This window comes from Psittacula echo, assembly GCF_963264785.1.
Source record: "Psittacula echo genome assembly, chromosome: 24".
NCBI classification, from domain to species: Eukaryota; Metazoa; Chordata; class Aves; order Psittaciformes; family Psittacidae; genus Psittacula; species Psittacula echo.
The window spans coordinates 2,461,439-2,489,147 of NC_137759.1; the positions used below are offsets into that span (position 1 = coordinate 2,461,439).

Genomic DNA, 27,709 nt, shown 5'->3' on the forward strand with positions numbered 1-27,709 from the left:
TTCCGCCGGGGTTAATCGCGACGCGGGGGGCGGGCCTGTCGCGATATCCCGCAGGCTGTGGAAGCGGGATCGCGAGAGGGTCGGGCTGCGAGGCGCAGGGGGAGGGATGGAGTCTTTGCCTAGGGAGGCACCATAGAGATGTGCGGAGAGGAGGGAACCTGCTGGTTGCCATGGCAGCAGAGCCGGCCTGACCCGGGACCCCGCTGCCCTCGCTGTACCCGCGGGAGAGCGGGGCCCTCCCCGAAGGGTTCCCCCGGAGCCGCCGCTTCCGGGACCGTGGCTCCACCTGGAGGCCCCGGGATACGGGAGAGCCCCGGGGTGTGAGGCAGCCCCAGGGTTATGGGGCAGCTCCAGGGGTACCGGATAGCCCTGAGGATATGGGGCAGCCCGAGCCGGCCCCACCGGTTCTCCCGGGCCGGTCACCTCACACCACTGTGCCCTAACCCTGGGGGACGAACGTGTGTCTCGCAGTCGGTGCTGCCGGGCTCTGGCCGGGGCCGGTCTGAGTGAGCAGCGGCGGCTCCATGGTTCCTGTTCCGCGGTGGTGGCTTGTGGCCCGGGGCTTCCGTAGGGACTGGTCCCCCCTCGACACCCCGCCGCGGGGCTGCCACCTCTCATGGCGGCCCCGGTACCGGCGCCGGTTGACGGCGGCGGCCTGGAGCGAGAGCCGCGGCGTGGGGCTCGTCTCCTTCACCGCAGGGAAGCGGCTCTGCAGGAAGAGGAGCGACGCGGGGCGCGTCCCCAGGTGGGGGGCAGCGGGGACAGCACCCATCGGCACAGTCACCTTCCCCTCCTCACCCCGCCGCGGCCCCGTTGTCTCTGCTGGCCGCAGTCCCGTCCCCTCCCGGGGCTCCCGAGGAGGTGTTGGGGGTCCGGGAAGGTGATTGAGCCACCAGCACCGCAGGGGACTCCTCCTCGCGACCCTCATCCTCCTCCTTCTCGCTTGCAGGAAGCATCTGGCTCACAAAGGGTTACGCAAAGCACCCTGGAGTGACTCCACTGCCACCAGCCCCGGAGCTTGGCTCCTTCCTGCTCAGACCCGAGGCTCGGTGAGTGTCTGACCCTGTCCCCGCGCTCTGCTGTCCCCTGGGAAATGGCTGTGCTCCTAGTCCCTCTCTGAGTGGCTCCAGGACCCAATCACCTTCCTGGAGTCCTGCCCCAATAGAGGGGGATACCCCGGGGTGGGAGATCCTGGGCCTCCACTGCCACAGTTCCACACCCCGAGGTGCTTCCATCATCCGGATGGACTCCTGTGGGGTCAGAGCTCCTGGAGACCCTTGTCCAGGGTCTCCCATTATCAACGTGGCTGGAGTTGGGTTGAAGCAGCTTTTGGGGGCACCTGGGATCTGCCAGGGGGTGAGGATTTGGCTGAGAGCAGCGACCCTGCTGATCTGGGGAAGGCTTTAGGGTTCCAGGTTGAGAACCCATGTTGAGAGGGGTGGTCCCCACATTACCAGCAGTGTCACCCAGAGGTGGGCACAAGCCCTGAACTAGGGAGCTTGCAGTGGGACGAGCTGCCCCAGCACAGCCCAGGCTTTGTTTGGCATTTGGACTTCCAGAGAGGAGGTTTAGGGGAGGTATGAGGAAATTCTTCCCTGTGAGGGGAAAGGGTCAGCTGGCACAGGGTGCCCAGCGTGGCCCAGTGTGCCCAGAGAAGCTGTGGCTGTCCCATCCCTGGCAGTGTTCAAGGCCAGGTTGGACACAGGGGCTTGGAGCAAGCTGCTCCAGTGGAAGGTGTCCCTGCCTGTGGTAGGGGTTGGAACTGGAGGAGCTTTTAGGTCCCTTCCAACCCAAACCAGGCTGGAATTCTGTGATTCTAAGATCAAAACCCCTGGGAGACACTGGCCACAGTACATGTGGGGCTCCCAGTGCTGGGTGTGTTGGGCTGGGCTGTGGTCAGCTCTGCCCTGATACTGCCTCTCCCGGCGGGGACATTTCGGGTGCGGGCTGGTTTCTGTCACAAACCGGCCAAGCCGGCTTCTCTGGTGCCAGCCTTGGCCTTTGGCTTGGGGCATGTCCTACTCCAGGTCCCCACAGAGACACAGGAGACAAGTCCCGGGCCTGGTGGCACTGTGGGCTGTGCTGGTTGGTGAGTCTTGACCTGCTGCCATCCCCATGCTGTTCCTCCTTGCCCCAAACTGCTGCTGCCTGTGGGGAGCCAGGGGAGGCAGTGGGATGTGTGGCTGGTTCGTGGTGTCCTGGTGATGGGGCAGCAGTGGGGCCAACGAGAGGCTGTTGGTGGCAGCGGGGTTGGCTCTAGCACTGCGGGTGTGCTGTGACCCCGGGGGGGGGGATGCTCTGGGTGCCCTTGGCTCACCAGAGCCCGTAAGCACCAGCCAGCCAGCACTGGTGACATGGCTGAGCTGGGACCAGGCAGTTCAGGTCACTGATCCAGCAGGAAACCACCCCACCACCGTGCTGGGGCTCGTGTGTCTTGCTGAGGTCCTGCTCAGCCCCAGCCACGCTCTGGGCACGTGTTTCCCCACGTGTCGCACACTGTGGGTGCCAGGCAGGCACTGGGGCTGGTTTCGGTGCCTCATGACGCAGACGGGAGGCCTGGACTCTGCCCTCTGCTCACAGCCTCACCACTGGGACCATTGCTGAGCCTCAGGTGAATGATTACACTGTCCCTCCTGGGGCTCCTAGGACCTGGGCCTCATTCTGGGGGTGCAGCCTGGTGCTGTGGTGCAGCTCCAGCGAGGGGCTGGGCATGGAGAGCCAAAAAACCTCTGCAGTTTTCCCATGGGATCCCTGCTCAGCGTTGCCAAAGGCATTGCCCACATGGTGGCAGCATCTCTGAAGGCCCCTGGTCCCACAGGAGCTGCCCACACCAGTCCCAAGGGAGCTGTGAAGGTTTCCAGTTTCCCATGGCACCAATGTGGAGGCTGGAGGGTGGCTGAGGCGCAGTGGGGAGCCAGCGTGGCTGTCCAGAGCAGTGCCCTGGGCTCTCCCGCTAAAGAGGAGCAGGACCACAAGGTCCCAGTCATGGAGATGGCTCCTAAGGGTGAACACTGGCACAGGGTGCCCAGAGCAGCTGTGGCTGCCCCATTCCTGGCAGTGTTCAAGGCCAGGTTGGACACAGGGGCTTGGAGCAAGCTGCTCTAGTGGAAGGTGTCCCTGCCCGTGGAAGGGGTTGGAGCTGGATGGGCTTTAAGCTCTCTTCCAACCCAAACCATTCCATGATTCTGTATGAGCCACCTGCCCTGCATAAAAGCTCCCCTTCATGGCTGTATGTCCAAGGGGACAGAGATGGATCGCCCTAGGGGATGATTTGGGAGCTCTGGGTTTCAGGACCTGCTCCCACATGTGGTTGGTCAGGCTGCAACATGGCTGCAAGTCCTGGTGCCATGGTGGGTGTCCAGGGAGCCTGCCCCTGGCATCCTCACACTCAGCTTTGCTTCTGCTCTTCATTTCAGCTCCGAGCGGGATTGAGGAGGAGGCAGGGCTGGCTGTGCTGCCCGGCCGCGCTCCTCTGCTTGCGCTGGTGCATGGCCACCATGGAGGAGATGGTGATCTGGGAGCAGCACACGGTGACACTAAGCAAGGTGACCACAGCCTGGGGTAGCCATGGGAGGTGGCGGCTGTCTGTGCCTGACCCCTGTCTGCCCTGTCTCCATTAGGACCCTCAACGGGGCTTTGGCTTTGCTGTCTCTGGAGGCCGGGACCGTCCCAACAGGGTGACTGGGGACACAGCGGTGGTTGTTTCAGATGTGGTGTCCAAGGGACCAGCGGCGGGACGGCTCCAGTGAGTGTGTGGGGATGTGGGGGGTGCCCACTGCCAGCAGGGACAGGGAGGGCAGTGACCCATGGTTGTGTTTTCCCTGCCAGGAGGAAGGATCACATCGTGATGGTGAATGGCCTTTCCATGGAGAACGTCTTGTCCTCCTTTGCTGTCCAGACACTTAAAACCTGCGGCAAGATTGCCAACATTGTGAGTGTGCCCTGCTGGGCCTGGCATTGTGCACAGGACCACACCAGGCCTGTCCCCACACCCCAAGGCTCTCATTCAGGGTTTGGAATTGCTGTAGAAACAGAATCATAGAATTGGTTAGGTTGGAAAGGACCTTAAGCCCATTCAGCTCCAACCACTGCCACAGGCAGGGACACCTTCCACTAGAGCAGGCTGCTCCAAGCCCTGTCCAACCTGGCCTTGAACACTGCCAGGGATGGGGCAGCCACAGCTTCTCTGGGCACCCTGTGCCAGAGCCTTAGCACCCTCACAGTAAAGAACTTCTGCCTTATATCTAACCTGAACTTCCCCTGTGTAAGTTTAAACCCATTTCCCCTTGTCCCCCATCTCCTGGCAGAGATGGCTGCACCCACCATCCTCTTCTTCTCCTTTCCACCTGCAGACACTGAAAAGACCAAAGAAAATCCACCTTCCTGTGAGCAAGAGCAGCCCTGGCTCCTCCAGCGTGCCCCGGCGCTGCGACTCAGACGAGGATTGTGGGTTACCCAGTGCAGGTCCAGCCCTGCACCGCTCCCAAGATGACCTGGACCACAGCCAGGGCTATGATGGGGACTCATCCAGCGAGAGGAGCTCTGGCCACCACCAGGATGAGCATCGCCACCACAAGCTGGTGTCCCAGCGGCGAAGCAGCGGCTCGGATCAGAGGGGCTACAGCCAGCGCCGCTTTGCCAACAGGTTTGGCCACGAAGAGCCCACCAAGGGACTGGCCCTGGTGTCAGGCTTCAAGCGGCTGCCACACCAGGATGTGCCCATGAAGCCCATCACATCACTCCTGGTGAAGGAGAAGCAGGATGAAGGTGAGGCCCTTCCTGCCCACTTCGTCTTTGGGTCATGTCACTCAGTTTGTGGCCATGCATCCCACTGGGTGGAGGTGATGGTAGGGTTGGTGCCAGGGTCTGGCACTGTGTGCCATGCTGGATGCTCCAAACCCATCTGGCCTCAGCCTGGGATTGCAGAGCTCAACTTTGGGGCTTGCTGGTGCCCCAGGAGGAGCCAGGGTGGGCTTATGGGGATGGTGGTGAGGTGGGACCTCAAGGGGATCCTGCATCTGCCTGGGCTCTGCACTGTCCTGGGCTCTCTCTGATGCAGAGTATGGCCTGAAGCTGGGAAGTCAGCTCTTCATTAAGCACATAGTGGAGAACGGGCTGGCGGCAAAAGGCAGCTCCTTGCAGGAGGGAGACCTCATCCTGAAGGTATGGGGGGACCATGAAGTGCGCAGCATATGCTGGGGGTCTCATCTTCCCGTCTTTGAGGGGGGCTCGTCCCTTTGTAGCATCACTGCAGTGATGCATCCACCCCTGTGTCCCATGGCACGTGGTCTCCTGGGCCCCAGGAGCTCAAATGTTCATTGTGTATCAGGTGTAATAATGCTCAAAGTATTTGGAGAGAAGGAAGCAGAGGGAAGTTGTCACTTCCTTTGCACACATGGGCGAAGCAGACCGGTGGCTGCTGGGACTTCCAGAGCAAACGTGAGGGATATAATCCCAAAAATCCAGTTGGGACTGGGAAGAAAGCACTTGGAGCATCCTGTTCGAGTGGGGCTTCCGCCGGGGGCAGCTTTCCCCAGTGAGGCCTCTTGCTTTGCTCCCTCCAGATCAACGGGGTGGCCAGTGGGGACATGTCCCTGGCTGACACCCAGCAGCTCATCGAGCAGATGGAGGGGACCCTGACCCTACTCATCCTCCGGGACCACCGGCAGTTCCTGGTCAACATCCCTGACATAGAAGATAGCGAGAGTGACAGCTCCCATATGGATGGTGAGGGGACACGGTGATGGGGCCATGGGTCACATACCCACCACAGGGACTGGATGGTCACTAATGCATCTTCCCTCCTGTTACTGCAGATATCTCTGACATTAACTCTGAACTGTCCCATCTGCCGCTCCCTGAGACCTCCCCACAACCTCCAGCTGCTGCCACTATGAATTCACCCCCGTAAGCCCCATTCTGTGCTCCCAAGCCCCTCTTCCCTGGCATCCTCCCTGTGCTCTTTGCCTGGCTGGAGGGGCTGCTAGGCAGTGCCCAACTTGCTCCTCTATCCGTGCTGCCACTGCCTGTGTCCCCCCAGCACCTACTGACCTGCCTACATCCTGCTTCCAGGGAGAGGAGACAATCAGACAGGGACCCTGCAGCCAACACGACTGTTGGCAATGCTCCAGGCCCTGGTGAGTGAGCTCAGACCAGGCCAGGGACAAGAAGGGCTCCAGTGGGCTCCAGGCTCCCTCATGCCTGGTCTCCCTGTGCCTTGTCCCACACTCTGCACTCCCTTCACCTCCTGTCCCAACCTTTCTCCTTCCCTGCAGACCTGCTGGGAGCTGTGGAGGGGGATAGTAGCTGCAGTCCCCAGGCCAGCCCCTCGGCCCGTGCTGCCCGCAAGGATGGGTAAGGCTGTAGCAGATGGGGAGCGGCTCTGGGGCAGGGCTGGGGTCACAGGATGGGTGACACGGCCCCGCCGGGCTGACCGTGGCTCCCTGGGGCAGGAACACTGCTGACTGCAGGGCTGTGCACTTCGTGAAGGCCAAGAGCGTTGGGCTGCGGTTGGCCGGGGGGAACAACGTGGGCATCTTTGTGTCGGGTGTGCAGGATGGCAGCCCCGCCGCCAGCCAGGACATCCAGGAAGGGGACCAGATCCTGCAGGTACCCAGGGCCGGGAATGGCTCTGAATGCTGCTGCACATGGGCTGGTCCCAGCCCTTCCTGCTCCGACACCTCCCCAGGGTTTGGATTTCTCCTGCTGGGCATTATTTCAGGGCAGTGCTGGTACCCCACAGCCATCGGGCTGGCTCTGCGGGCACTGCCTGAGAGGAGGGTCATAGAATCCCAGACTGGTTTGGATTGGAAGGGACCTTAGAGCTCTTCCAGCTCCAACCCCTGCCACGGGCAGGGACCCCTTCCACTAGAGCAGGTTGCTCCAAGCCCCTTTGTCCAACCTGGCCTTGAGCACTGCCAGGGATGGGGCAGCCACAGCTTCTCTGGGCACCCTGGGCCAGCGCCTCAGCACCCTCACAGGGAAGAGCTTCTGCCTAAGAGCTCATCTCAGTCTCCCCTCTGGCAGGTTAAAGCCATTCCCCTTGGCCTGTCCCTACAGGCCCTTGCCCATGGTCCTGTCTGCAGCACGCTGTAACACCCGGTGGGGTCCAGGCACTACCTCAACTGCCCAGAGACTATCCCCAGTGTTACTGGGGGTTGTAGCAGACACTTTGGTGACAGGGATGAGTTTCCTCTCCCACCTGCCTGCTCACTGCTGTCCCTGGGATCCCTGCTCGTACCCATGCCGTGCTTCCTGCCAGCAGTGCTGTGTCTAAGTGCTTTTCCGTGGCAGGTGAACAACACCAGTTTCCAGAACCTGACCCGTGAGGAAGCTGTAGAGTATCTCATGAGCCTGCCACCGGGTGAGGACGTCACACTGTGGACCCAGAACAAGCAGGACAGTGAGTGATGACGGGAGTTATCCTGGGCTTCTGCCTCTCCATCCTCTGTCTCTTCTGAGCAAGCATCAGAGGTGCCATGGCTCTGTTTGCCCCTGCAGGGTGGTCTTTCCTTCCTGCACCCCCCTCTTTCTTGTCCTCCAGAGAGCTGATGAGAGCAGAACAGGCCATCTTGGCCCCATTTGTGCTTCATCATCCTGGAGCTTTCTGGCACCATGGCTCAACCTGGAGAGGCCAGGATGTGCTGGGAGGGGTCTGATCCTGTTGTCCCCAGCATGCCTGAGAGGTGTTCCCAGCATGCTCCTTAGTAGCAAGGGCTGTGGCAGAGGCTCCAGCCAAGCTCCTTCCCAAACCTATCCAGCACTTTCTTCTCTGGCATCTTCCTCCTCAGCCACCTCTTTCCCTGATGGTCCCTCTCATCCTGGGCTCCAGTTTACAGGAAGGTGATCTCCTCCAATGTGGGTGATTCGTTCTACATCCGGACACACTTTGACTTTGAGAAGGACACTCCATCAGGGCTCAGCTTTGTTCGTGGGGACGTGTTCCACGTGCTGGACACACTGTATCGGGGCCGGCTGGGGAGCTGGCTGGCAGTGCGCATGGGCAGGGACCTGCAGGAGCAGGACAAGGGCATCATCCCCAACCAGAGGAGGTAGGGATGGAGCCAGGAGCCAACATGAGCAGGGGATGGCTCCTCAGTGAGGCTGGGATGTGGGTGGCTTGCAGGGGCTGGTGGGAAGTGTGAGCTGGTGAAATCCCTTCTCAGTGATGCTCTAGTTGTCCAAGGTCCTGGAGGGAAGAGGCTACCACAGCCTCATCCAGCCATGCCACCAAGCAGGACACTGGCTTCTCCTGCCCCACTCCTTGGAGCCTGGTTCTGATCCCTTTCCTCTTGCAGGGCCGAGCAGATTGCCAGCCTGGAGTCTGTGCTGAAAGCCACATCCAGTGCCAGCCTCTCTGGAGCACGGGCCGAGTTCTGGAAGCTGCGGGGCCTGCGAGGAGCCAAGAAGCTGCTGCGGAAGAGCCGGGAGGACCTGTCTGCCCTCACGAAGCAGGGCCACTACCCGCCCTATGAGAGGGTGGTCTTGAAGGAAGGTGGGTACCAGGAATGTGTTCACCTTCAGGCTGCCCCATGGGGAGTTCCAGGCCCATGAGCACCTCGAGGAGCAGGGCTGGATGCTGGGGTGCTGTGAGCTTTGCCTTCACCCCAGCTCCATGAGCAGGTCTGTGTTCTCCCCACAGCCAGCTTCAAGCGGCCGGTGGTGATCCTAGGCCCCATCACAGATATCGCCATGCAGAAGCTGAGCACGGAGCTGCCTGAGCTGTTTGAGATTGCCCGTGAGTGCCTCTTGTGTCAGGGGACCTGCATGTGGGAGCTCTTGACCTGTTGCCAATTCTGCCTCATTGCCCTTCTCCATAACACCCCAGCACCTTCCTGGAGTCATTCACCCTCTCCCGATGCATCATGATCCCAGGTAGACCCCAGACATGCCCCTCTTCCATGGAGCCAGGCTGAGAGAGCTGGGCTTGGGTCAGCCTGGAGAAGAGAAGGCTCCTTAAGGGGAGACCTTAGGGCAGCTCCAGTGCCTAAAGGGGTTCCAGGAAACCTGGAGAGGGGCTTGGGACAAGGGCCTGTAGAGACAGGCCAAGGGGAATGGCTTTAACCTGCCAGAGGGGAGACTGAGATGAGCTCTTAGGCAGAAGCTCTTCCCTGTGAGGGTGCTGAGGCGCTGGCCCAGGGTGCCCAGAGAAGCTGTGGCTGCCCCATCCCTGGCAGTGTTCAAGGCCAGGTTGGACAAAGGGGCTTGGAGCAAGCTGCTCCAGTGGAAGGTGTCCCTGCCCGTGGCAGGGGTTGGAACCGGAGGAGCTTTAAGGTATTTCAGCACAAACCAGTCTGTGTTTCTCTGATTCTATGACACATCCTGGGGCTGCTGGAGATGCCACATCTCCCCCCAGCCCCTCTCACACCACATTGCCATGTCCTGCAGCGAGCCTGCCCCGTGATGGGGCATCAGCCAAGGTTATCAAGATGGACTCAGTGCAGCAGATTGCAGAAAAGGTGAGAGACCTTCCCTGTGTCCTCAGAGCTGGGTGGGCCCAGGGGGAGCCCATGGCCCTCATCACTGTCCGTCCCCAGTGGAGCTCATGGCCGTGTCCTGCCCTAGGGCAAGCATGCCTTGTTGGACATAACACCCTCAGCTGTGGAGCGTCTCAACTACGTGCAGTACTACCCAGTGGTGGTGTTCTGTGAGCCCGAGAGCCGTCAGGGCCTCAAGGCCATGCGCCAGTGGCTGGCTCCCGACTCTAGGAAGAGCTCTCGGCGGCTCTATGCCCAGGCCAGCAAGATGAAGAAGCACTGCAGCCACCTTTTCACTGCCACCGTCAGCCTTAGCAGCAGTGCCTGGTACGAGGCCATCAAGGACATTGTCAGGACACAGCAGAATCAGCCTGTGTGGACGGCAGAGGAACAGGTATGGGGAGAAGCTGGGGCTGCCCCATCCCTGGCAGTGTTCAAAGCCAGGGTTGGACGGGGCTTGGAGCAAGCTGCTGTAGTGGAAGGGGTCCCTGCCCGTGGCAGGGGTTGGAGCTGGATGAACTTTAATATCCCTTCTACCCAAACCAGGCTGTGGTTCTATGATCCCCACGGTGAAACTGGAGCTCCAGCAGGCAGTGACAGGGCACACACCCGTGTCCTGCTTGCAGTGGGGTCCCAGGTTTCTGTAATCCCCCCCTGCAGTTGGATGTGGCACTGGAGGACAGCCTGGACCTGCTGAACTCATCAAGGGCAGCAGGCTCAGGCTACCTGACCTGTGACAGTCGCGCCAACAGTGACTATGAGGACACAGATGGGGAAACAGATGCCTGCACCGACGGCGAGGCCGAGGACGCCTACAACCAGGAGGGGCTGTCACGCTCCTCAGAGCCAGCACAGGCTTCCCCGAGCCACAGCCTGAGGGACCAGGTGAGTGCCCACACACTGCTACAGGGAGCTGCTGGGACTACCAGGGCTCATTCCTATCCCGTGGCACAGGCACAGTGTCACATCGAGCTGCTGCAAGCTCCAGCTGCACATTCATGCCCAGCTCTGGTTCTCCATGGGGGGAACATAGCCCAGACCCAGGCCAGGGCACAAATCCTGCCCTTACCTCTGACCCCTACATCACTCTGGTCTTTCACAGGTAACTGAGGAGCAGCAGGAGCAGCAGCACTACAGCAACATCAGGTACTCTGCACACCAGTGCCAGCCTGTGAGGGGGGTTCAAGCAGCAGCCCCAGGGGTGGGGAAGGGCCTGAAGAGCCCAAGGTGCCAGTTCTGCCTGCCCTGACCCTGCCATGTCCCCACCAGTGGCAGAGGCATCACCACAGCTTCTCATCCCGTAGGGAATACGAGCATGCTGCTGTGAGGAAGAGGTTCACACAGGCCAGAGATGACTCAGATGAAGATGAAGGCTATGAGTGGGGTCCAGCTACAGACGTGTAGCCCTGCCACTCCCCCATGTATAATGCAGGCAGCGACACACAGCACCCTGCACTTCCCAGCACCAAGTGCCTCCTTCCCTGTTTTGGCCTCTACTGCTGGAATAAAAGGGATGTTTTAACCAGTATGGGCTGTTGCTGTGCATGTTGAGTAGCAGCACACAGGGCAAACCCGTGGAGCAGGGTGGCCTTGCTGGGACCTCCAACATCTGGCACTAGAGCTGAGTTCCCAAAACACAGCCTCCCATCTTCCCTACAACGTTTATTTTAACATCAACCTGGGCACAGCCAGGTCAGCACCACCTCAGCCATGGGGTGAAAACACAGCACCAGGGCTGATCATTGGGCTCATGATCCCAGGCTCCCAGCAGGATATGGGCCTGGGCAGTGCTGCGTCCTGTGTTTCTCTTCTTCACACTGAGGGCTGAGACGCAGCCTTGAGTTCAGAGTGGCGGCAGGCACCACCAGGCAAAGGCAGAGGTAGTTTCCCAGCTCAGTGCAACTGGCTGCATCCCCCAGGCTCTTGGCAAAGCCAGGAAGGAGTGGGTGCCAAGTGTGCTGCTGGGTCTCCCTTGGGGTGCCAGCGTGCACCCACATGTGGGTGAGCCCTGCAGTTGTGCTTCTAGCACCAGCCCCACATGGGGAAAGGCACCATCGGTGAGTGTAAAAGCCCTGTCTGTGGTGAGCACATGGGTGACACCTTTCACGTGGGGTCCCCTCTCCTCCTGCCAGCACCAGGCCAAGGTGAGGGACCCCGTGAAGGGACAGAACAGGCACTGTGAGGTGGGGAGGAGGTGCCCAAACTGTGGCACCACTGGCGCTGACACTCCTCAGCCGCCAGAACCTCCCACTGTGTCCTGAGTAAAGCTGAGGAGGTGCAGGATTAGACTCTGCCAGGGACCTGGGGCAGCCCCAGGCATGTGCAGCAGCAGCCGGGCTGGTGCTCAGAGGAACAGGGGCTGCTCCTGCCCTGTCAGCAGGCGGTACGTGGACGCCGGCATCGTCTTGATGTGGACCTGGGCAGAAACACACACATCAGCTGGGGATGCCAAAGCCCAGGTGGGAGGGTGCTGGTGCCAAGCCAGCTCCATGGGCAGCCCCGGCCCCAGTTCACCTCGCTGACAGCCTGCGTGAGGATCTGGATGATCTTCTCGTGTGGCGTTGCCACCACGCTCTGTCCATTGATCTCGATGATGCGGTGCCCCACACGGATGCCGCCTCTCTCTGCGATGCCCCCACGCATCAGGCTGCAGATCTGGGCAGGGAAAGAAGATCAGAGCTGTGCCCACAGCCCAGGGCCAGGACCAACCATCCCCAAACCCCTGCATCTGGGCAGGCTCCCAGCAAGAGCTCGGTGCTTGGGTGCTTCTCCTTCAGCACACAGCAAAAGCAGGTATGTCCCTCTGCATCCCTGCCACTGGGGCCACGTGCTGAGCTGCAGCACACAGGCTTCTGCTCCCCTGGCTCTCCTCAGCTCCCCCATCAGTGCCCATCAAACCCTTGTGCTCCTATCTGGGCTGCAGAGCCAGAGCTGCTCCCTGGGGCAGCAGCTCCTGGGCCGCAGCCATCCCACACCCTCCACTTCCCCATCAGCTCCCACTGGCCCTGGAAATGCTTCTCTCTGCTTTTCCAACACAGCCTCAGAGCAGGGAGCGGCTGGGACATGGGAAAGAGCAACGACGTCCCTAAGGACATGCCAAGACAGCCAGGAAGAAAGCATCACCCTGAAAGCAAACAGCAAAGGAGCAGCAGGGTGACAGATCCAACCCCTGGTGCTGCAGGAGAGCTGCGAGAAGCCTTTTCCTGTAGCACAAGCAAAGGTTCTTTCCCTGTGGAAGCCTGAGGAGCACTGGAACAGTGTGGACACAGCCAGAACCACGCGGCTCCTGCACGAGAGTGACTGGAGCCCTTGGTGCACCCCAAGAACTCACCACACCGTTCTCAACACAAAAGCCCAGCTGGTACTTGGAGTCAGGGCGCCGGATGACGGCTGTGGTGACAGGGGGACAGTGCACAATGTTCAGAGTCACCTCTGTCTGGTGCTTCAGCTCCTGAAAGATGGGAGATGGCTTTGTCGGACACTGGCAGCTGTGCTGAGGGGTGATGCAGCCATGTTGCTAAGGATCAGCAACCTGTGTTCAGTGGGGAAACTGAGGCACACACAGGGATCTGCCATGCTCAAATTCAGGGAGAACTTATAAATCCAGTCCAAGATGTCTCACTCTGCCCTGAGGCCACAGTCCTTGCTCTCAGCTCCTTCCTGCCTGGGAAGTAGAAGATGTAACAGGTTCACAGAATCCCAGACTGGTTTGGGTTGGAAAGGACCTTAAGATCATCCAGCTCCAACCCCTGCCACAGGCAGGGACCCCTTCCACTGGAGCAGCTTGCTCCAAGCCCCTGTGTCCAACCTGGCCTTGAACACTGCCAGGGATGGGGCAGCCACAGCTTCTCTGGGCACCCTGGGCCAGCGCCTCAGCACCCTCACAGGGAAGAGCTTCTGCCTAAGAGCTCATCTCAGTCTCCCCTCTGGCAGGTTAAAGCCATTCCCCTTGGCCTGTCCCTACAGGCCCTTGTCCCAAGCCCCTCTCCAGGTTTCCTGCAGCCCCTTTAGGCCCTGGAGCTGCTCTCAGGTCTGCCCTTCAGGAGCCTTCACTTCTCCAGGCTGCCCCAGCCCAGCTCTCTCAGCCTGGCTCCAGAGCAGAGCTGCTCCAGCCCTCGCAGCAGCTCCGTGGCCTTCTCTGGACTCCCTGTTCCCTCCAGCTCAGGAACCTGCCTCCTCACCCACCCTCCTCAGGCACCTGCACCCTGACACAGCAAGTTTTGTCCCCAGCTTTGCCCCTTCCTTGTCACATCCTTTCCTCCCAAGCACTCAAGAGCAGCAACTAGGATGGAAATGGGTCCCACGCTCCTTCCTGCTCTGCCCCACGGCCTCCTCTCACCTACCCACCCCCAAACCAGAGCATCGGGGGGGACACCCCGGTGTTACAGACACTCCCAGGCACATTCAGAAGCAGTGGGGCTGCTGCTCATCTCTGCCAGCACTGGTCCTGCTGGGCTGGAGAAGGCTCACCCTGATGATGCTCTGGCACGTGGCGAGGGGCAGCCCCACCAGGCTCATCCCATTGACGCACATGAGGCGGTCCCCGATGCTCAGCTCACCCGACCTCTCCGCAGGGCCCCCATGCATCAGGTTGGCAATGACCACCGTGGGCAGGATGGAGCCCCAGCCTGACTCCACGATGGCAATGCCCAGGATCTCCCCCTTCTGCTTCCGGATGCAGATCTGCAGAGAGGTGGCACGCATGGATTATGGTCACCAGTCATGGGATGCATGTGCCAGCATGGGTGTCCTGAGGAGCCATGGAGGGGGTGACACAGGGTACCCCACACTGTCCCACCCATCCAAAGCAGCTCTTACGTCCTTGCAGTTCTCCTGCTGGGAGAAGTGGCTCAGCTCTGCATTGTATTGCTCCTGCTCCTCCAGGGCATGGCTGTACTGGCGAGGGCTCAGCTCGCTCGGATCAATGCTGTTGGCCTCCAGGAAGCGCTGGTAGGCGACTCCAAAGGCCTGCCCAATGGCCTGAGCAATGACCTGGGCCTGGGGAAAGAGAATGGAGTTGTTTGTCCCCATAGCTCCTGGCCAGCAGCTGCCAGCACCCTGCAATGACCAACGCTGTGGCTGAGAACTCCAGGGCATCCTCACTCCTTCCCTGCCTGAATGGGCCCCTGCATGATGCCAGTTTTGTCACTGGACCCTTCCATGTCATAGATCATAGAATCCCAGCCTGGTTTGGGTTGGAAAGGACTTTAAAGCTCCTCCGACTCCAACCTGTGCCACGGGCAGGGACCCCTTCCACTAGAGCAGCTTGCTCCAAGCCCCTGTGTCCAACCTGGCCTTGAACACTGCCAGGGATGGGGCAGCCACAGCTTCTCTGGGCACCCTGTGCCAGCGCCTCAGCACCTGAGGTGCTCAGGTGGGCTCCTTCTCCCTCCCTGTGCCCACTGTGAGCCCCCAGCATGGAGACCTAGAGCGCTTGGTCACATTAGAGCAGGATGAGGCCCAGGCTCCCGGTGTAACCCTCCCAAGTGCCTCTCTCTCCCTTCTCACATCGGCCGAGTGGAAGACGTGGCAGATCATGGTGTAGAGCCGCTTCTCCCCCGCACCCGGCGCCTGCCGCGGCAGCTTCCGTCGCGCCATGAGCACCACGAGGGAGCCGATGTCAGCGATGTAGGAGATGGTCTGCAGGGAGTGATCCATCATGGCCTCCTGTAAGGGGCAGAAACCAGCTCTATGCTTCAAGGGACAAACAGCTCCTTCCATCAGGGGCTCGCCCAGCTCAGGCTGGGAACCCAGCGGCTCCCAGGAGGTGCAGTTTGCATGAGAAGCCTCACGTGAGCACACAGACACCTCCAGTCTGTGTGAGCTGACCATGGAGAGCCCCACATCCATGTGGATGCTCCCTGCCCACCTGCGTGTCAGCCGTGAGCACCTTGATCCTCTGCGTGGAGACAAACAACTCCACCTCTGCCATGGGCTGCGACTCGCCCTCCGGAGCCTGCAGGACCAAGCACCCAGGTCACTACCGCTGCTGCCATGGGGGCCCTGCCCCACAGCCAGGAGGTCCCTGCACGGGGCACCAGGCTGATGGCAGTTGTGCCCCTTCCCCTCCTGCACCTTGATCCTGTCCACTGCCTCCTGCGCCTGTGCCATGCGCACACTGGTCGGGGGGTTCCGCTCCGAGATCAGCTGTGTGGAGCCCAGGTACTTGGCTCCAAAAATCACACCGTCCAGCAGATCCTCTGGCTCACAGGGGCCTGGAACTGAGGCATCGGGAGGGACTAAGCAGGGGCTGGTCCTCCCCACCCCAGAGGTACCAACTCCTGCTGCCCGTTAACTGTGTTCCTACACATGGAACCTGGGAGACAGCCCCTGGCACCATCGGTTGAATCAACTCTGCCCCAGGGCTGCTTCCTTCTGGAATTCTTTCTCCCTTCCCAAGCTGCAACCCACCCATTGCCCCCTCCTGGATCCCTGGAGCACCCCCATTTGCTCAGCGAGGGACTGAACGAGCCCCCTGGAGCCGCAGAGCTGGGTGCTCCCTCCCATGTCCTTTAGCCCGGGTCTGAGCACGAAGCTGTGGGTCAGGACTCACCCTCTTTGAAGGCCTGGCAGGAGGATGGAGGTTCCCTGCTCTGCAAAGCAACAGGAGAGCAGTGAGGCTGCGGTCGGGATCCCGGGGCTCAGCCACGCGAGCAGCCCCTGCGCTCAGGCAGCCAAAGCCAGTCCCGAGGGTCAGATCCGGGCACCTCAGCAGCAAGACCTGAGGAGAAGCCACCCCTGGCTCCCCTCTGCCCCACCCAGAGCCCCACAGGACCAGAGCCCGGGGCACTCACAGTGACAGCGCCCGCCGTCGCCTGCTCCTTCTCCGGGGCGGGTGACAGGGACACCCAGGCTGGCTCGGGAGAGCAGTCCCGGGGGCTCTCACTGCTGGAGCCAACCTCACTCAGCTCCTCTCCACAGCACCCGCTGCCACAGGGTCCTTCCTCCGGGCTCCCCACAGCGGCCGGCTCCTCCTGAGCACGCAGCACCTCCAGGCTGGCCCCACACAGGACACTGGAGCAGGCCAAGGGGGTCCCGGCGCTGGGCTCGGGCAGGCCCCCCTCGTGGCACAGGAGGCTCAGCAAGTCCTCCCGCTCGGCCTCGGCGAACAGCAGCCCGTGGCAGGGCCGGGTGCAGGCCGGGTGCTCGGCGCAGCAGCGCCGGGTGTCCAGGCCCCGGCCCGTGGCCACGTGCAGCGGGCACGGCTGGCACCGGCCCTGGCACTGCCGGCGGCCCCGCCGGGCCCGGCTCCCCGCCGGAAGAGCGGTGCCAGCGCCCGGGCCCTGCTCGGAGCAGGGAGGGTCGCAGAGGCTGGGGTCGAGGCTCTCGAGCTGCCCCAGCAGAGCCCGCAGCTCCGGGGCTTCGTCCTCCGCAGCCTCGCCCAGCTCCATGCCCGCAGGGTCGCTGCTGCCAGGGCCCTGGGGGTGCTCCGTGGCCGCGGGGGCGTTCCTAGCACCCGGTTCCCAGCTCCCGGGGCCCCGCGGTCTCGCGCTCGCTCCCTCCTCGTCCATAGCCCTTCCTAGGGCCCGTCCGCTTCTACCTTCCTCCGGGCCAGAGACCGCGGGAGGGCCCGGGCCGGGTCCCCGCTGGCTCCTAGGGTTGGGCAGGTCCTGCCTGGAGCCGCAGCCAGGGGCCAGGAAGGCGAAGGGGGACAGCTCCGGCCGCCCGCTCCCCGCGCTCCGTTCCGGGCCGCAGGGCCGTGCCGAAGGCTCCTCCTCCGTGTCCATGGCCGGCAGCTCCAGCACCGCAGCGCTGCCGGGGCTGGGGCTCACGGCCGCCCGCGAGTGCCCGGCGGGATGCATGGCAAGGACCCGGAGCCGGTCCCGGCCGCACCGGCCGCATGCACCTCCTCCACGGCACGGACGCACCTCCCCGCTGCCGGGCGGAGCCGCGCATGCGCTGCCCCACCCCTCCCGGTGGGTCCCGCCTCTTCCCGGGGCTCAGCCTACCTCGGTTCCGCCCCTCCCGGCGGGCCGCGCGGGCCCTAAGATGGCGGCCTGGGGGCTGCTGCTGCCGGCGGTGCGGGCGGCGCTCCCCGGGTCGGCCCGTGGCTACGCCAAGAAACCGGGTGAGCCCCGGCCCCTGCCCGGAGCCAGCCCTTTCCCTTGCTCCCCGGCTCTTGCCCGGTGCCCCGTGCCCGGCCCCAGCTCTTTCCTCTCTTCTTCCCTGTGCCTCTCGTCCCCCAGTCTCTCCTTCCCGCCTCGGTGGTACTGCTCCCGCCGGGGCCGGGCTCTCGCCCCGTCCCTTGTCCAGATTGAGCTCCTGCTCCCCCACTCCCCACTCTGACCGTGCCCTTGTCCCGCAGCTGTGAAGGTGAAGGGCAAGAGTGTGCCGAAGGAGGGGCTGAAGCCGCCGGAGGTCTGCACCGACCCCGCCATGCTCAGCGCCTACGCCATGGGCGTCAATTACTTCAAGGATGGCCCTGAGGTGGCTCTGAAGCCCGACTCTGAGTACCCGGACTGGTAGGTGCTGCCTGCTCTCCTTGCTTCGCCCTTATGGAGCTGCACCCGAGAGGCACAGACGGGTGTGAGGGACACGGAGCTGCTCTGGGAGAAGGAAAGCTGCTGCTCCAGAGCCCAGAGGCCCCGCCGAGGGCTGGAGCAGGGGGCACTGTGCCTGTGGAGTGTGAGGATCCGCGTGTCCCAGTCACACGCTTCTATCGCTCTGTCCCCTGCCTGTCCATTTGCCCTCCCTCCTTTAGCTTCATCCTCTGTGTTTGCCCACAGGCTCTTTAAGATCCACCTCGGGCCTCCCAAGAACCTGGAGGAGCTGGATCCCAACTCCATCGAGTACTGGAGGCGCCTTCGGAAGTACAACACATGGCAGCGCAACAAGCTGAATAAGAGCAAGAAGCTGTAGGTGCCCGGGGCTGCCCCGAGCCCAGCTTCTGTTCTTGGGCTGCTCTTCTTGCTGTAAATGAGTAATAAACCTCTGGTGAGACTGGTGCCTGTGATGGGGCAGTGGCCAGCCCAGGCCACTTGCAAGCTCTGTGCAGGTCCTGCCTCATGCTGGGGGCTGTGAGGGGCTGAGGCAACACAAGCCACGTGTTTTTGGTGTATTTGGTGAAACAGAAGCTGGTTTTTTGTTGGTAGAAAGGCCCTGTGCTGGAAGGATCCTGCACTGGAGCATGGGGTGGGGACTGGCTCTGCTGATAGCACTGTGTCACCTTGGGTAGTCTCTGATCCAGACTCAGTGCTCAGCAGCTGCTGCCTGGCCTCAAGTTGGGCTGTGGGGACAAAGCAGCCACCTTCAAGGTACTCCCAGCTACTAGAAAGCAGTTTAGCTGAGAAGGACCTGGGAGTGCTGGTGGGTGATAAGTTGACCATGAGCCAGTCATGAGTTTATGGCCAGGAGGGACAAGAGTATCCTGGGGTGCCCTGGGAGGAGTGTGGCAGCAGGTCAAGGGAGGTGATTCCTCCTCTACCAACCCTGGTGAGGCCACATCTGGAGCACTGTGTCCAGGGCTGGGCTCCCTGAGATGAGAGACAAGGAGCTGGAGAGGATCCAGCAGTGGCCACAGGGATGCTCAGGAGTCTGGAGCATCTCTGATGAGGAGAGACTGTGGGAGCTGGGCCTCTTTGGTCAGAGAAGAGCAGGCTGAGAGGGTTTCTCATCAGGGTAGGTCAATAGCTCCCCAGGTGAATGGGGACAGACTCTTCTCAGTGGTGCCCAGTGACAGGATGAGGAGCCATGGTCAGACTTCCTGTGTGAGCTGCTCTGGGGGCCCTGCCCTGGCAGGGGTTGCCCTGGGTGATCTTCAGAGGTTCGTTCAACCCTGCTGCTGCTGTGGGAAGGGCCGAGCCGGTGCCGGGGCTGTGTCGTGCTCCCGGGGCACAGGAGGAAGCAGAAGTGCCGCTGCCACAGAGCGGGGGGGCTGGAGGGGTTGAACCCGCGTTTCCTCTGTGCAGGCTCAGCGCTGGGAGCTGCGGGGGCTCGGGCTGTGTCCAGCGGTGAGTGCCCTGCCCTGTCCTGTCCTGTCCCACGGCACCCGCGGGGCAGTGCCAGCGACACCGAGGCCCCGTCTCTGCCTGGGAACCCCTGGTGGCACCCAGCCCCTGTGGGTGGCTTGTTCCGCCTGGGTTGGGGGGAGGAGGAGGGTGCTGCTCCCTGGGTGCTGCCCCCGACTTTGTGCCATGCTCCCCTCACTGCCAAAGCCTTTGCGAGGGTCAAGGGGACCCGAGGTGTGTCCCAGGAGCGCCCTGTACCCTCCCCTAACCCCCCCATGTGCCTCGTGGTGGCCCAGCAGGGCTCACGCTGGCTCTGGAGCCACTTCCCAGGGGCCTGGTGGTGCTGAGGCAGCTGCTGGTGCCCTCTGTGGTGGGCCCTGTTCTGTGTCCCCTGAAGGGACAGGGATGGTCCCAGGGGACCTCCCCTCTGTCCAGTTCCCGGCTGGCTGCTGGCAGCCAGATCCCAGCTCCTCCCTGGAGAGGCTCCTGCAGGGAGGTGTCTGGATGCCAGCTTGTGCTGGTGCTCTCCCTCCTGACCCACGCGCTCTGTGGTGGTGTCTGGAGGGGCACAGGCGCTCATCCCCCCCCCGTCACCCCTGCTCACTGTGGTCCCTCCGCAGGGGCCGGGCGCGATGGGGGACTGGAGCTTGCCCATCAGCTCTCTGGGTGGGGAGGTGCTGGCCCGGCTCTGCCAGCTCCTGGACATCACTGCCTGCGGCTGGCGCAGGTTGGCCGAGGTGGCGGCGGTGGAGAAACGCTTCAGGTGCAGGTAGGGGCAGAGGGGACGTCCCCGGGTGGCAGCATCGTGGGCTGAGCGAGGTCCCCACTCGCCCCATGGTGGCTGCAGCCTGGGCAGAGGGAGCTGGGCTGCGGTGCTGAGCGCTGCGGGCACCTTGCAGCGAGGAGGAGCTGGAGATGTGCTCACTGAAGGTGCTGGAGCCCCATGGCAGCCCCACACAGAGCCTCCTGCAGCTCCTGGCTGAGCGCAACTGCACCCTGCAGGACCTGCTGGGCTGCCTGGAGAGGATGGGGCACACGCAGGCCTGCCACGTCCTCAGCAGTGCCGGTAGGGACGGGCACCGGGATCCCGCGGGGCCTGGAGGGGGGCACCAGCAAGAGGAAAGCAGGGCGAGATGAGTGCATCCTGCTGGTGGGCTTGCTCTGGGCAGCAGTGCCCAGCATGGGCTGGCTTGGGATGGATGCAGTAGGGTGAGACAGGATAGGATGTGATGGGAGAAGAATGGATAGGATGCATAGATGCAGTAGGGTGAGATAGGACGGGATCAAGGGTCATGCTGTGATGGGACAAGAAGGGATAGGATGGGAAGGGACAGAACAGAATGGGATAGGACAGGGTACAATGTGACAAGATGGGTGGAGCAGAGCAGAGTGGGATGGGATGGAATAGGATGAGGTGGGGTGGGTGGCACTGGGTAAGAAAGGTAGGATGAGGTGGCTGAGACAGGACTGAGGGGTGGGATGGGACAGGGTGCAGTTGGATGGAGGGGGATGGAAGAGGACAGGCTATGGTGGGCCGGGATGGGACAGGACCACACAAGCTGGTGCAGGGGGGTCTCAGCCAGCCCAGGCTGCTCTCTCCTCTCCCAGTCCAGGACGCGATCCGCATTGTGGAGCAGCCGGAGTCGCAGGTGGTGGCAGAGGGGATGCGCGTGTCCCTGAGCTGCCGGGCCGCCGGCCCACCGGGGCTCATGTACCAGTGGTTCTGCGGGAGGCAGGAGGTGAGGGCCTGCCCTGGCCATGGTGGAGGATGGGTCAGAGGGAGCCCCAGTCCTGGTCACCTCTTGTCCTGTAGGTGCCTGGAGCCACGGCCCCGGAGCTGGTGATGGACACAGCCGCGCCACGGGGCCGTTCTGAGTGGTTCATCTGCCGCGTGAACTGTGGGGACGCCTTCACCTTCTCCCAGTGGGTGCGTGTCCAGGTGGACAGGAGCAGCAGCCTCGGCGCAGGTGGGCCCTGAGACAGGGTCCCTAGGCTGGAACCTATGGGGCACCACTCATCCCATCAGGAATAGGGTGGCTCCCGCAGGACATTGACTGCCATGTTTCACCCCAGCTCTGGACCTTCTGGGGCTACAGTGCCCATGGAGGAGTTGTATCATGGAATGGGTTGGGTTGGAAGGGACCTTAAAGCTCCTCCAGCTCCAACCCCTGCCATGGGCAGGGACCCCTTCCACTGGAGCAGCTTGCTCCAAGCCCCTGTGTCCAACCTGGCCTTGAACACTGCCAGGGATGGGGCAGCCACAGCTTCTCTGGGCACCCTGTGCCAGCGCCTCAGCACCCTCACAGGGAAGAGCTTCTGCCTAAGAGCTCATCTCAGTCTCCCCTCTGGCAGGTTAAAGCCATTCCCCTTGGCCTGTCCCTACAGGCCCTTGTCCCAAGCCCCTCTCCAGGTTTTCTGCAGCCCCTTTAGGCACTGGAGCTGCTCTCAGGTCTCCCCTTCAGGAGCCTTCTCTTCTGCAGGCTGCCCCAGCCCAGCTCTCTCAGCCTGGCTCCATAGGTTGAGGGAATACCCTGTGTCTTCCTCATGTCCACTTGTCTCATGCCACCCATGGGTGCCAGGACCTGCAGTTGAGGGACCTGTGAGCAGCCCTATGGAGCTCTGGGTGCTCAGTTTGCTGCCTCATCCCCTCCGCAGCCGACGGTCACTGCCCGACCATGTCAGGGCTGCAGATCCTGCAGCCCCCGCAGCCATGTCCCTGGGCAGCGCCAGCCCCACGTGCCCCAGCGGGGGCAGAGTGCCCGGAGCCCACGGCTCAGCACTGGAGCAGGGTTGGCTTCATCAGGTCTGGAAGAAATAGAGAGAAATAAGCAGATTAAGGGGTAAATCCTGCGGGAGGGGATTAGAGAGGGTGGGAGTGGGAGGGCTCCTGCTCTGCCACGAGGGGCTGGGAGAGCGCCCCAGTCCTCCCAGTACAACCCCTGGTGCAGGAGGGGGCAGTCAGTGATTTCAGATGGGATTGGGATCTAGGAGGGGGGTGAAAAATGCCTTTTTGCTTGGGTTTTCCTGAAACTGTGTCTCAAGTGTGGAAAGCGCCAGTAAAGAGGGGCAGGGTGGGTGCTCTGGGCTCTGTCCTGCAGTGAGATGGCACCGGTTTGGACCAGAGCTCTTCCTGTTTCTGCATTAAATGCCCACGGGAGGGAAGGTCACCCCCCCCCCCCCATGAGGGACCCCCCGTGGGTGCTCCACTGCCCTTGCCCCGCCGCACGCCCGTCACGTCCCAAGCCAGGGAGATGCTTCTGGGTGGCAGTGGGCAGTGCGGGAAGTGGGGCAGGAGCAGCCTCAGCCCCATCAGTGCCCCCTTGGCCGGGTGGGGGGCGCTGAGCCCCCGCGCCCGCGGCTTTTGTTGGCGGGGGGGAGCCCCGCGCTGGCGCCAGCCTCGGCACTGATGTCATGTGAAACGGGCAGCCCCATTGAGCGCGTCCCTTCCCCCGGATCAAACCCCATTACTTCCACTGCCCTTAGTTCTTTATGTCCCCGCCGCAGCGCGGCTGCTTTGCCCCGGCCCTGCCCCATTAGCTGTGCTGCGGAGCCGGGGGAGCATCGATTATGCGTTTAATGGCTCGTTGGAGGTTTAATTGTCGCTAACGAAGCAGACGGGCAGCAGCAGCCGGGGGACGGGGGGCACACAAGGAGCAGGGTCTCGCTGGGGTCAGCGCCTCGCCTGGCCCGGTGGCATCCCAGCCTGACCCTGGGCACGCTGGATGGGGTCTGGTGTGGGGGACACCCCCTTGGAGTGGTGGGGACATGGTGGGGATGGGGCAGCATCCCTACACCTGGTCCCAGCAATCCACCGGGTTGTGGCTGAGGGGCTGGGGAAACATCTTGTGTTGGTGCGAGGAAGGTCATTTGGTGCCCGCTCCTCTTCCCTAGGGATCCCCAGGGACCTGGGGCTCCCACTTTCCCGGGGCTGAGCCCCCATCCCACCGGCCACCCATGCTTCAGCACCCCACAGCCACCGCGGGTTCATCCATCTCTGTTCAAGGAGAAGGTCTCCTCTGCAGGTTCCTCTATGACGGTGTCACTGAGCCCTGGTGCCAGGCAGCTGGGTCCCCTGGGGCTGCAGAGCCATGCTGGGAACCCCCGGGACACCTCGTCACCCCCCCACCGCTGCCATGAGGTCCCCAGGGCTCCTGGCCCTGTCACCAAGCGGGGGTCCTGCTGCCACCCAGTGCCATGGGGTGGCTTTGTGATACCAGCATATGGCCAAGTGGGTGCCACAGGGGAGCAGTGAGGGCAGTTGGACCAAGGGGGGGTGAGCAGATGCCCCTTGGTGAGTTGCTGAGAACACAGCCACAGCCCAGAGCAAGTCACCGTTGCCTGGATCCGAGCCGAACCCAAGGGCGAGGGGAGGAGATGTCCTGGGTGATGCTCCTGCATGCCCCCCGGGAGCTCTCAGCACACTAATGAGCAGCTCAGCCAATGCGGCTGCTGTTGAGCTTCTCTCTTTACTGACGATACAACCATCTCCTCATCTACCAGCACAACGCGCATCGTCCCCGATGCGGCTAAAAAAGAATCCCCCTAAATACTCCCTAAACCTGGAACTTTGTGTCTGTTTCGTTCAAATCTGCAGCATTAAAAAAAATTGTTAATAATAAGGAGAAGGGGAAAGGGTGGGACAAGGAGGAGTCCAACTGTGACCCCCGAGCCCTGGCCACATCATCAGGCCAGGTCAATGCCTTGGCAAGGCTGCCAGGGTACCCCCAAACCACTTGCTCCCCTGGCAGTAGCAGTGCTGGCTCAGAGGGGGGAAATGCAGCCCAGCATCCCTGTCCTGTGCTGGTTCTGCTGATCCCAATGGTCCCACCATCACCCCCCTCGCCTGCCCGGGGGCTGAGCCGGTGCCAGGCTGGGGATGAGGAGCCGGAGGGGAGCGTTCATCAAATGGGCTGCCAGGTCTTGTCAATGGTCTGAATGTGCTCCTTGGCTTTCATGCGGAGCGAGGCGATGCTGGAGCTCCTCTGGTCCACCTCCTCCAGCGGGTACTTGTCCACAAAGGTGGTGCCACACTGGTAGGGTGCGGGGGCCATGGGCTGCATGCCCTGTGCCATGGGCGGCGGGGTGCTGAGGAAGGAGTGACCCCCATAGGGGGGCTGCAGGGCCTGGGGGGCTCCCATGAAGCCGGGGATGCTGTGGACCGTGGTGGCACTGGAGATGGGGGACGTCAGCCATGGGTCCAGTGGGAGGGAGTTGCTCATGGGCCCCACGTTGGGGGTCATGGGGGGCCGGTTGAAGGAGAGCATGGGGGTGTCGTGGAGCTTCATGGAGTTGGCCTCCATCTTCTCCTGCCTCCTCCACTTGGCTCGTCGGTTCTGGAACCAGACCTGTGAGGTGAGAGCCAGGGTGAGCCCCACCGTGCACCATTGGGCTGTATCCCATACGGTGTGTCCCTCATGGAGTGCTCCAGGTGGGGCAGCCAGTATGGGGTACCCACACCGGGTACCAGTCAGTCAGTCTAATGTCATCTGGCCTTCAGAAGGCCCTGGGCAAAAGCTTCTAGAAGCCAAACTGCGATGGGAGAGCAGAGCAGGTGAGCTCCAGGGACCGGTCACAGTTGCTGGTGGACACTGGGCTGTGCTGGTGCAAACTTCGAGTCCGGAGAAAGGCAATGGAGCTGGTACAGGGCCTGGCACAAGTGTGATGGGGAACGGCTGAGGGACCTGGGGGGTTCAGTCTGGAGAAGGGAAGGATCAGGGGGAGCCTTATCCCAGGGGTAATGGGGAGCATCCCAGTGGGATCCCAGGCTCTTCCTCAGGCAGCAAAACTTCCTGAGCCCTCCTGGAACCACTCTGCTCTGACAACCCTGAAACCCTCAAATCCATCAGGAGCTTGTGCTTTCCCAGTGCAAGTGGCCATGAGCAGCTAAGGTTTGGTTGCTTTCCTGCTGGATCAGCTGGAGGGTTGGGAGCAGCCACCACCAGCAAAGGAAAACAGGGTCTAAACCCCATCTCCCTGCTCAAACAGAGCCTCTGGCACTCGGGCTGGAGAGTCAGGCACAGCCATTGAGCCCCTTCTCTGGGCAGGAGCAGCCAGGCCTGCAGAGGAGCCACCCTTGTCCTTGTGCAATGGGGAAACTGAGGCATGGAGCTGGGTGCAGAGTGAAGCTCCCCAGTGCTGGGTGCCCCCTGCCGCTCCCCGGGGTGCCCCTGGCCCTACCTGCACGCGGACCTCGGGCAGGTTGACCTTCATGGCGAGCTCCTCGCGGCTGTACACGTCGGGGTAGTGGGACTTCTCGAAGGCGCGCTCCAGCTCGTGGAGCTGGTAGGTGGTGAAGGTGGTGCGGTTCCGCCGGTGCTTCTTCTTGGGCTGCTCCTCCTCCTCCTCAGCCGCGGCAGCGGCGGCAGCCGGGGGAGCGGCCTCGGAGTCCCCCTCGCACTTATTCAGGAACATGGTGGCGCCTGTGAGGGGACTGGGGGTTACCCGGAGTGTGGGGACAGCGGCTCCCCCATGAAACCCCAGGTCAGGGATGGCTGGAGAAGGGGGTGGATGGAGGGATGGATGGATGATGGATGGATGGAGGGATGGATGGATGGATGGATGGATGGGTGGATGGATGGATGGATGGATGGATGGATGGATGGATGGAGGGATGGATGGATGGATGGATGGATGGATGGAGGGATGGATGGATGGATGGATGGATGGGTGGATGGATGGATGGATGGATGGGTGGATGGATGGGTGGATGGGTGGATGGATGGATGGATGGATGGATGGATGGATGGGTGGATGGATGGTTGATGGATGGATGGATGGATGGATGATGGATGGATGGATGGATGGATGGATGGTTGATGGATGGATGGATGGATGGTTGATGGATGGATGGATGGATGGATGGATGGATGGATGGATGGATGGATGATAGATGGGTTATGCAAAGATGTAATCTTCTCTTCTGCTGCAGCACTATCCCTGGGATTGATGCAGGGCCCTGGGAATGGTGTCCTAAGCACCCCATGCTTGGCTCCACTCTCAGATCCCACCAGGCCAATGTGCCCTGAAGCCAAAAGCCATATTTCACCTCAAGTAGAGGGTTTTATGAAAGCACCATCCGCAGGAGCTCACCTGCCCTGGTATGGATGACACTGAGCTTGGGTCAGCTCCATCCTTCCAGCCCAGTTCCTCTCCTCCAGCCTCTTCCTTATGGATTATGAGTCCAGCCCCAGCCATCTGGAGGACCCAGTGGTGGTCCCCAAACTTGGCCAAGGCAACCCAGTGCAGTCCCCCTGGGCTAAGAACCTTTTCCTACATAATACGAGCAGATTCAACCCTTGCAACGTTCCATCTTTGAGCTTTCCATCAGGCACTGGAAACCCTCCTGCAGTATTCCCTGGGGATACAGCACGTGGGGTGGATCTACCGGGGGGTGGGTGCTGACCCTGGGGTGCTCTGGGGATGGGGTGGGTGGTGCTGGGGATGCAGGGGACACTGTGCAAGTGTCACGGTCCTGGGCTGGGACATGGGGAGGGTTCGGGGTCCCCCCCCGATGCCACCCCCTTCTCACTCACCCACTTCTCATTTGAGCAGCTCCGCACCTGAAAGAAGAAGGGAAGGGGCTGAGCACCCAGAGCACCCTGACCCCCCCCTGGAGCACAGACCCCCTGTGGGTCCCAGCACCCCACCATGGCCCCCCCAGGGCAATGGGGATGCTGGGGCAATGGGAATGGGTGCGATGGGTGCTGGGGGTGACGGGTGACAAAGGCTGGGGGGCTGGGACAGAATGGGGCAAGTGGGAGGAGGGGTCAGTGTCCCCCCACCCTGACCACATCAGGAAGCAGAGGAAGGTCAAATCCTGTCGGGAAGCTGAGGAAACCCTGGAATGGGAGCAGGAATGATGTGAAGAAAGCAAAACAACCCCGCAGGGCCGGGCCCTCTCCCACTGCGCCGCTTGGCCACGGCCATGGATACCCCTGGCCACAGAGGGGACCCCATTGGCATCAGCCACCCCATGGCTCCCGTTCCTCGGATCCCTGAGCCTGCACCGCTTGGGATCGCTGCCTCAATCCGGGTGCAGGGAAGAGCTCCCCCCTGCTCCCAACAGACATTTTCCTGCATCATCCTGGTGGCAATTTTGGGGTTTGAGCCCTTGAGCTTTACAACTGTGCTGGAAGCACAAGGGCCCAGAGCCTCGGGAGGGCTCGCCCCCATCTCCTCGGTGCCTTGACCTGTGGCTTTCCCATAGGAGCTGCTGGCTGGGGTGGGATTCCCTCTTATTGAGGGCACCCAAAAAAGCAACAGGAGCAGCGTCAAGCCCTGGCTGAG

General features: G+C 62.1%; 5 protein-coding genes across 7 annotated transcripts; 3 read left to right on the plus strand and 2 right to left on the minus strand.

Annotated features, from left to right (window-relative positions):
• The first annotated feature begins 50 nt into the window (after positions 1 to 50).
• TJP3 (tight junction protein 3) lies at positions 51 to 11,014 on the plus strand. 3 transcript variants are annotated; one of them, XM_080634000.1, is made up of 21 exons: positions 51 to 745; positions 950 to 1,049; positions 3,417 to 3,545; positions 3,621 to 3,745; positions 3,829 to 3,931; positions 4,353 to 4,767; positions 5,060 to 5,163; positions 5,565 to 5,727; positions 5,817 to 5,907; positions 6,073 to 6,137; positions 6,276 to 6,354; positions 6,453 to 6,609; positions 7,294 to 7,402; positions 7,832 to 8,051; positions 8,298 to 8,494; positions 8,642 to 8,737; positions 9,388 to 9,458; positions 9,565 to 9,870; positions 10,137 to 10,361; positions 10,579 to 10,622; positions 10,781 to 11,014. In XM_080634000.1, the coding sequence occupies exons 1-21, from the start codon at positions 525 to 527 to the stop codon at positions 10,878 to 10,880; spliced, it is 3,120 nt and encodes a 1,039-aa protein (XP_080490126.1). In that variant the 5' UTR covers positions 51 to 524; the 3' UTR covers positions 10,881 to 11,014. The 3 variants fall into 3 exon arrangements, with proteins under 3 accessions (XP_080490126.1, XP_080490127.1, XP_080490128.1); XM_080634001.1 differs by lacking the exons at positions 10,579 to 10,622; positions 10,781 to 11,014 and having other exon boundaries at positions 10,023 to 10,272; XM_080634002.1 differs by lacking the exons at positions 10,137 to 10,361; positions 10,579 to 10,622; positions 10,781 to 11,014 and having other exon boundaries at positions 9,537 to 9,792.
• A 95-nt stretch (positions 11,015 to 11,109) lies between these two features.
• Positions 11,110 to 17,310, minus strand: APBA3 (amyloid beta precursor protein binding family A member 3). Its single transcript, XM_080634068.1, has 10 exons — positions 16,271 to 17,310; positions 16,030 to 16,069; positions 15,552 to 15,697; positions 15,346 to 15,432; positions 14,985 to 15,143; positions 14,295 to 14,474; positions 13,947 to 14,159; positions 12,808 to 12,927; positions 11,991 to 12,131; positions 11,110 to 11,892 (listed from the first exon to the last, which is right to left on the minus strand). The coding sequence occupies exons 1-10, from the start codon at positions 17,276 to 17,278 to the stop codon at positions 11,821 to 11,823; spliced, it is 2,166 nt and encodes a 721-aa protein (XP_080490194.1). The 5' UTR covers positions 17,279 to 17,310; the 3' UTR covers positions 11,110 to 11,820.
• Positions 17,311 to 17,407: 97 nt separating this feature from the next.
• MRPL54 (mitochondrial ribosomal protein L54) lies at positions 17,408 to 18,505 on the plus strand. Its single transcript, XM_080634083.1, has 3 exons — positions 17,408 to 17,544; positions 17,782 to 17,938; positions 18,203 to 18,505. The coding sequence occupies exons 1-3, from the start codon at positions 17,466 to 17,468 to the stop codon at positions 18,333 to 18,335; spliced, it is 369 nt and encodes a 122-aa protein (XP_080490209.1). The 5' UTR covers positions 17,408 to 17,465; the 3' UTR covers positions 18,336 to 18,505.
• Positions 18,506 to 19,409: 904 nt separating this feature from the next.
• LOC308229844 (mucosa-associated lymphoid tissue lymphoma translocation protein 1-like) lies at positions 19,410 to 21,401 on the plus strand (the record flags this gene model as incomplete). The annotated part of the gene is made up of 5 exons (XM_080634157.1): positions 19,410 to 19,426; positions 20,044 to 20,192; positions 20,323 to 20,489; positions 21,032 to 21,162; positions 21,237 to 21,401. Exons 2-5 carry the CDS (start codon positions 20,056 to 20,058, stop codon positions 21,399 to 21,401), a joined length of 600 nt encoding a protein of 199 aa, XP_080490283.1. The 5' UTR covers positions 19,410 to 19,426; positions 20,044 to 20,055.
• A 2,923-nt stretch (positions 21,402 to 24,324) lies between these two features.
• On the minus strand, positions 24,325 to 27,349 carry RAX2 (retina and anterior neural fold homeobox 2; the record flags this gene model as incomplete). Its single annotated transcript, XM_080634158.1, has 3 exons — positions 24,325 to 24,768; positions 25,601 to 25,842; positions 27,328 to 27,349. The coding sequence occupies 3 exons, from the start codon at positions 27,347 to 27,349 to the stop codon at positions 24,325 to 24,327; spliced, it is 708 nt and encodes a 235-aa protein (XP_080490284.1).
• Between the last annotated feature and the right edge of the window lie 360 nt (positions 27,350 to 27,709).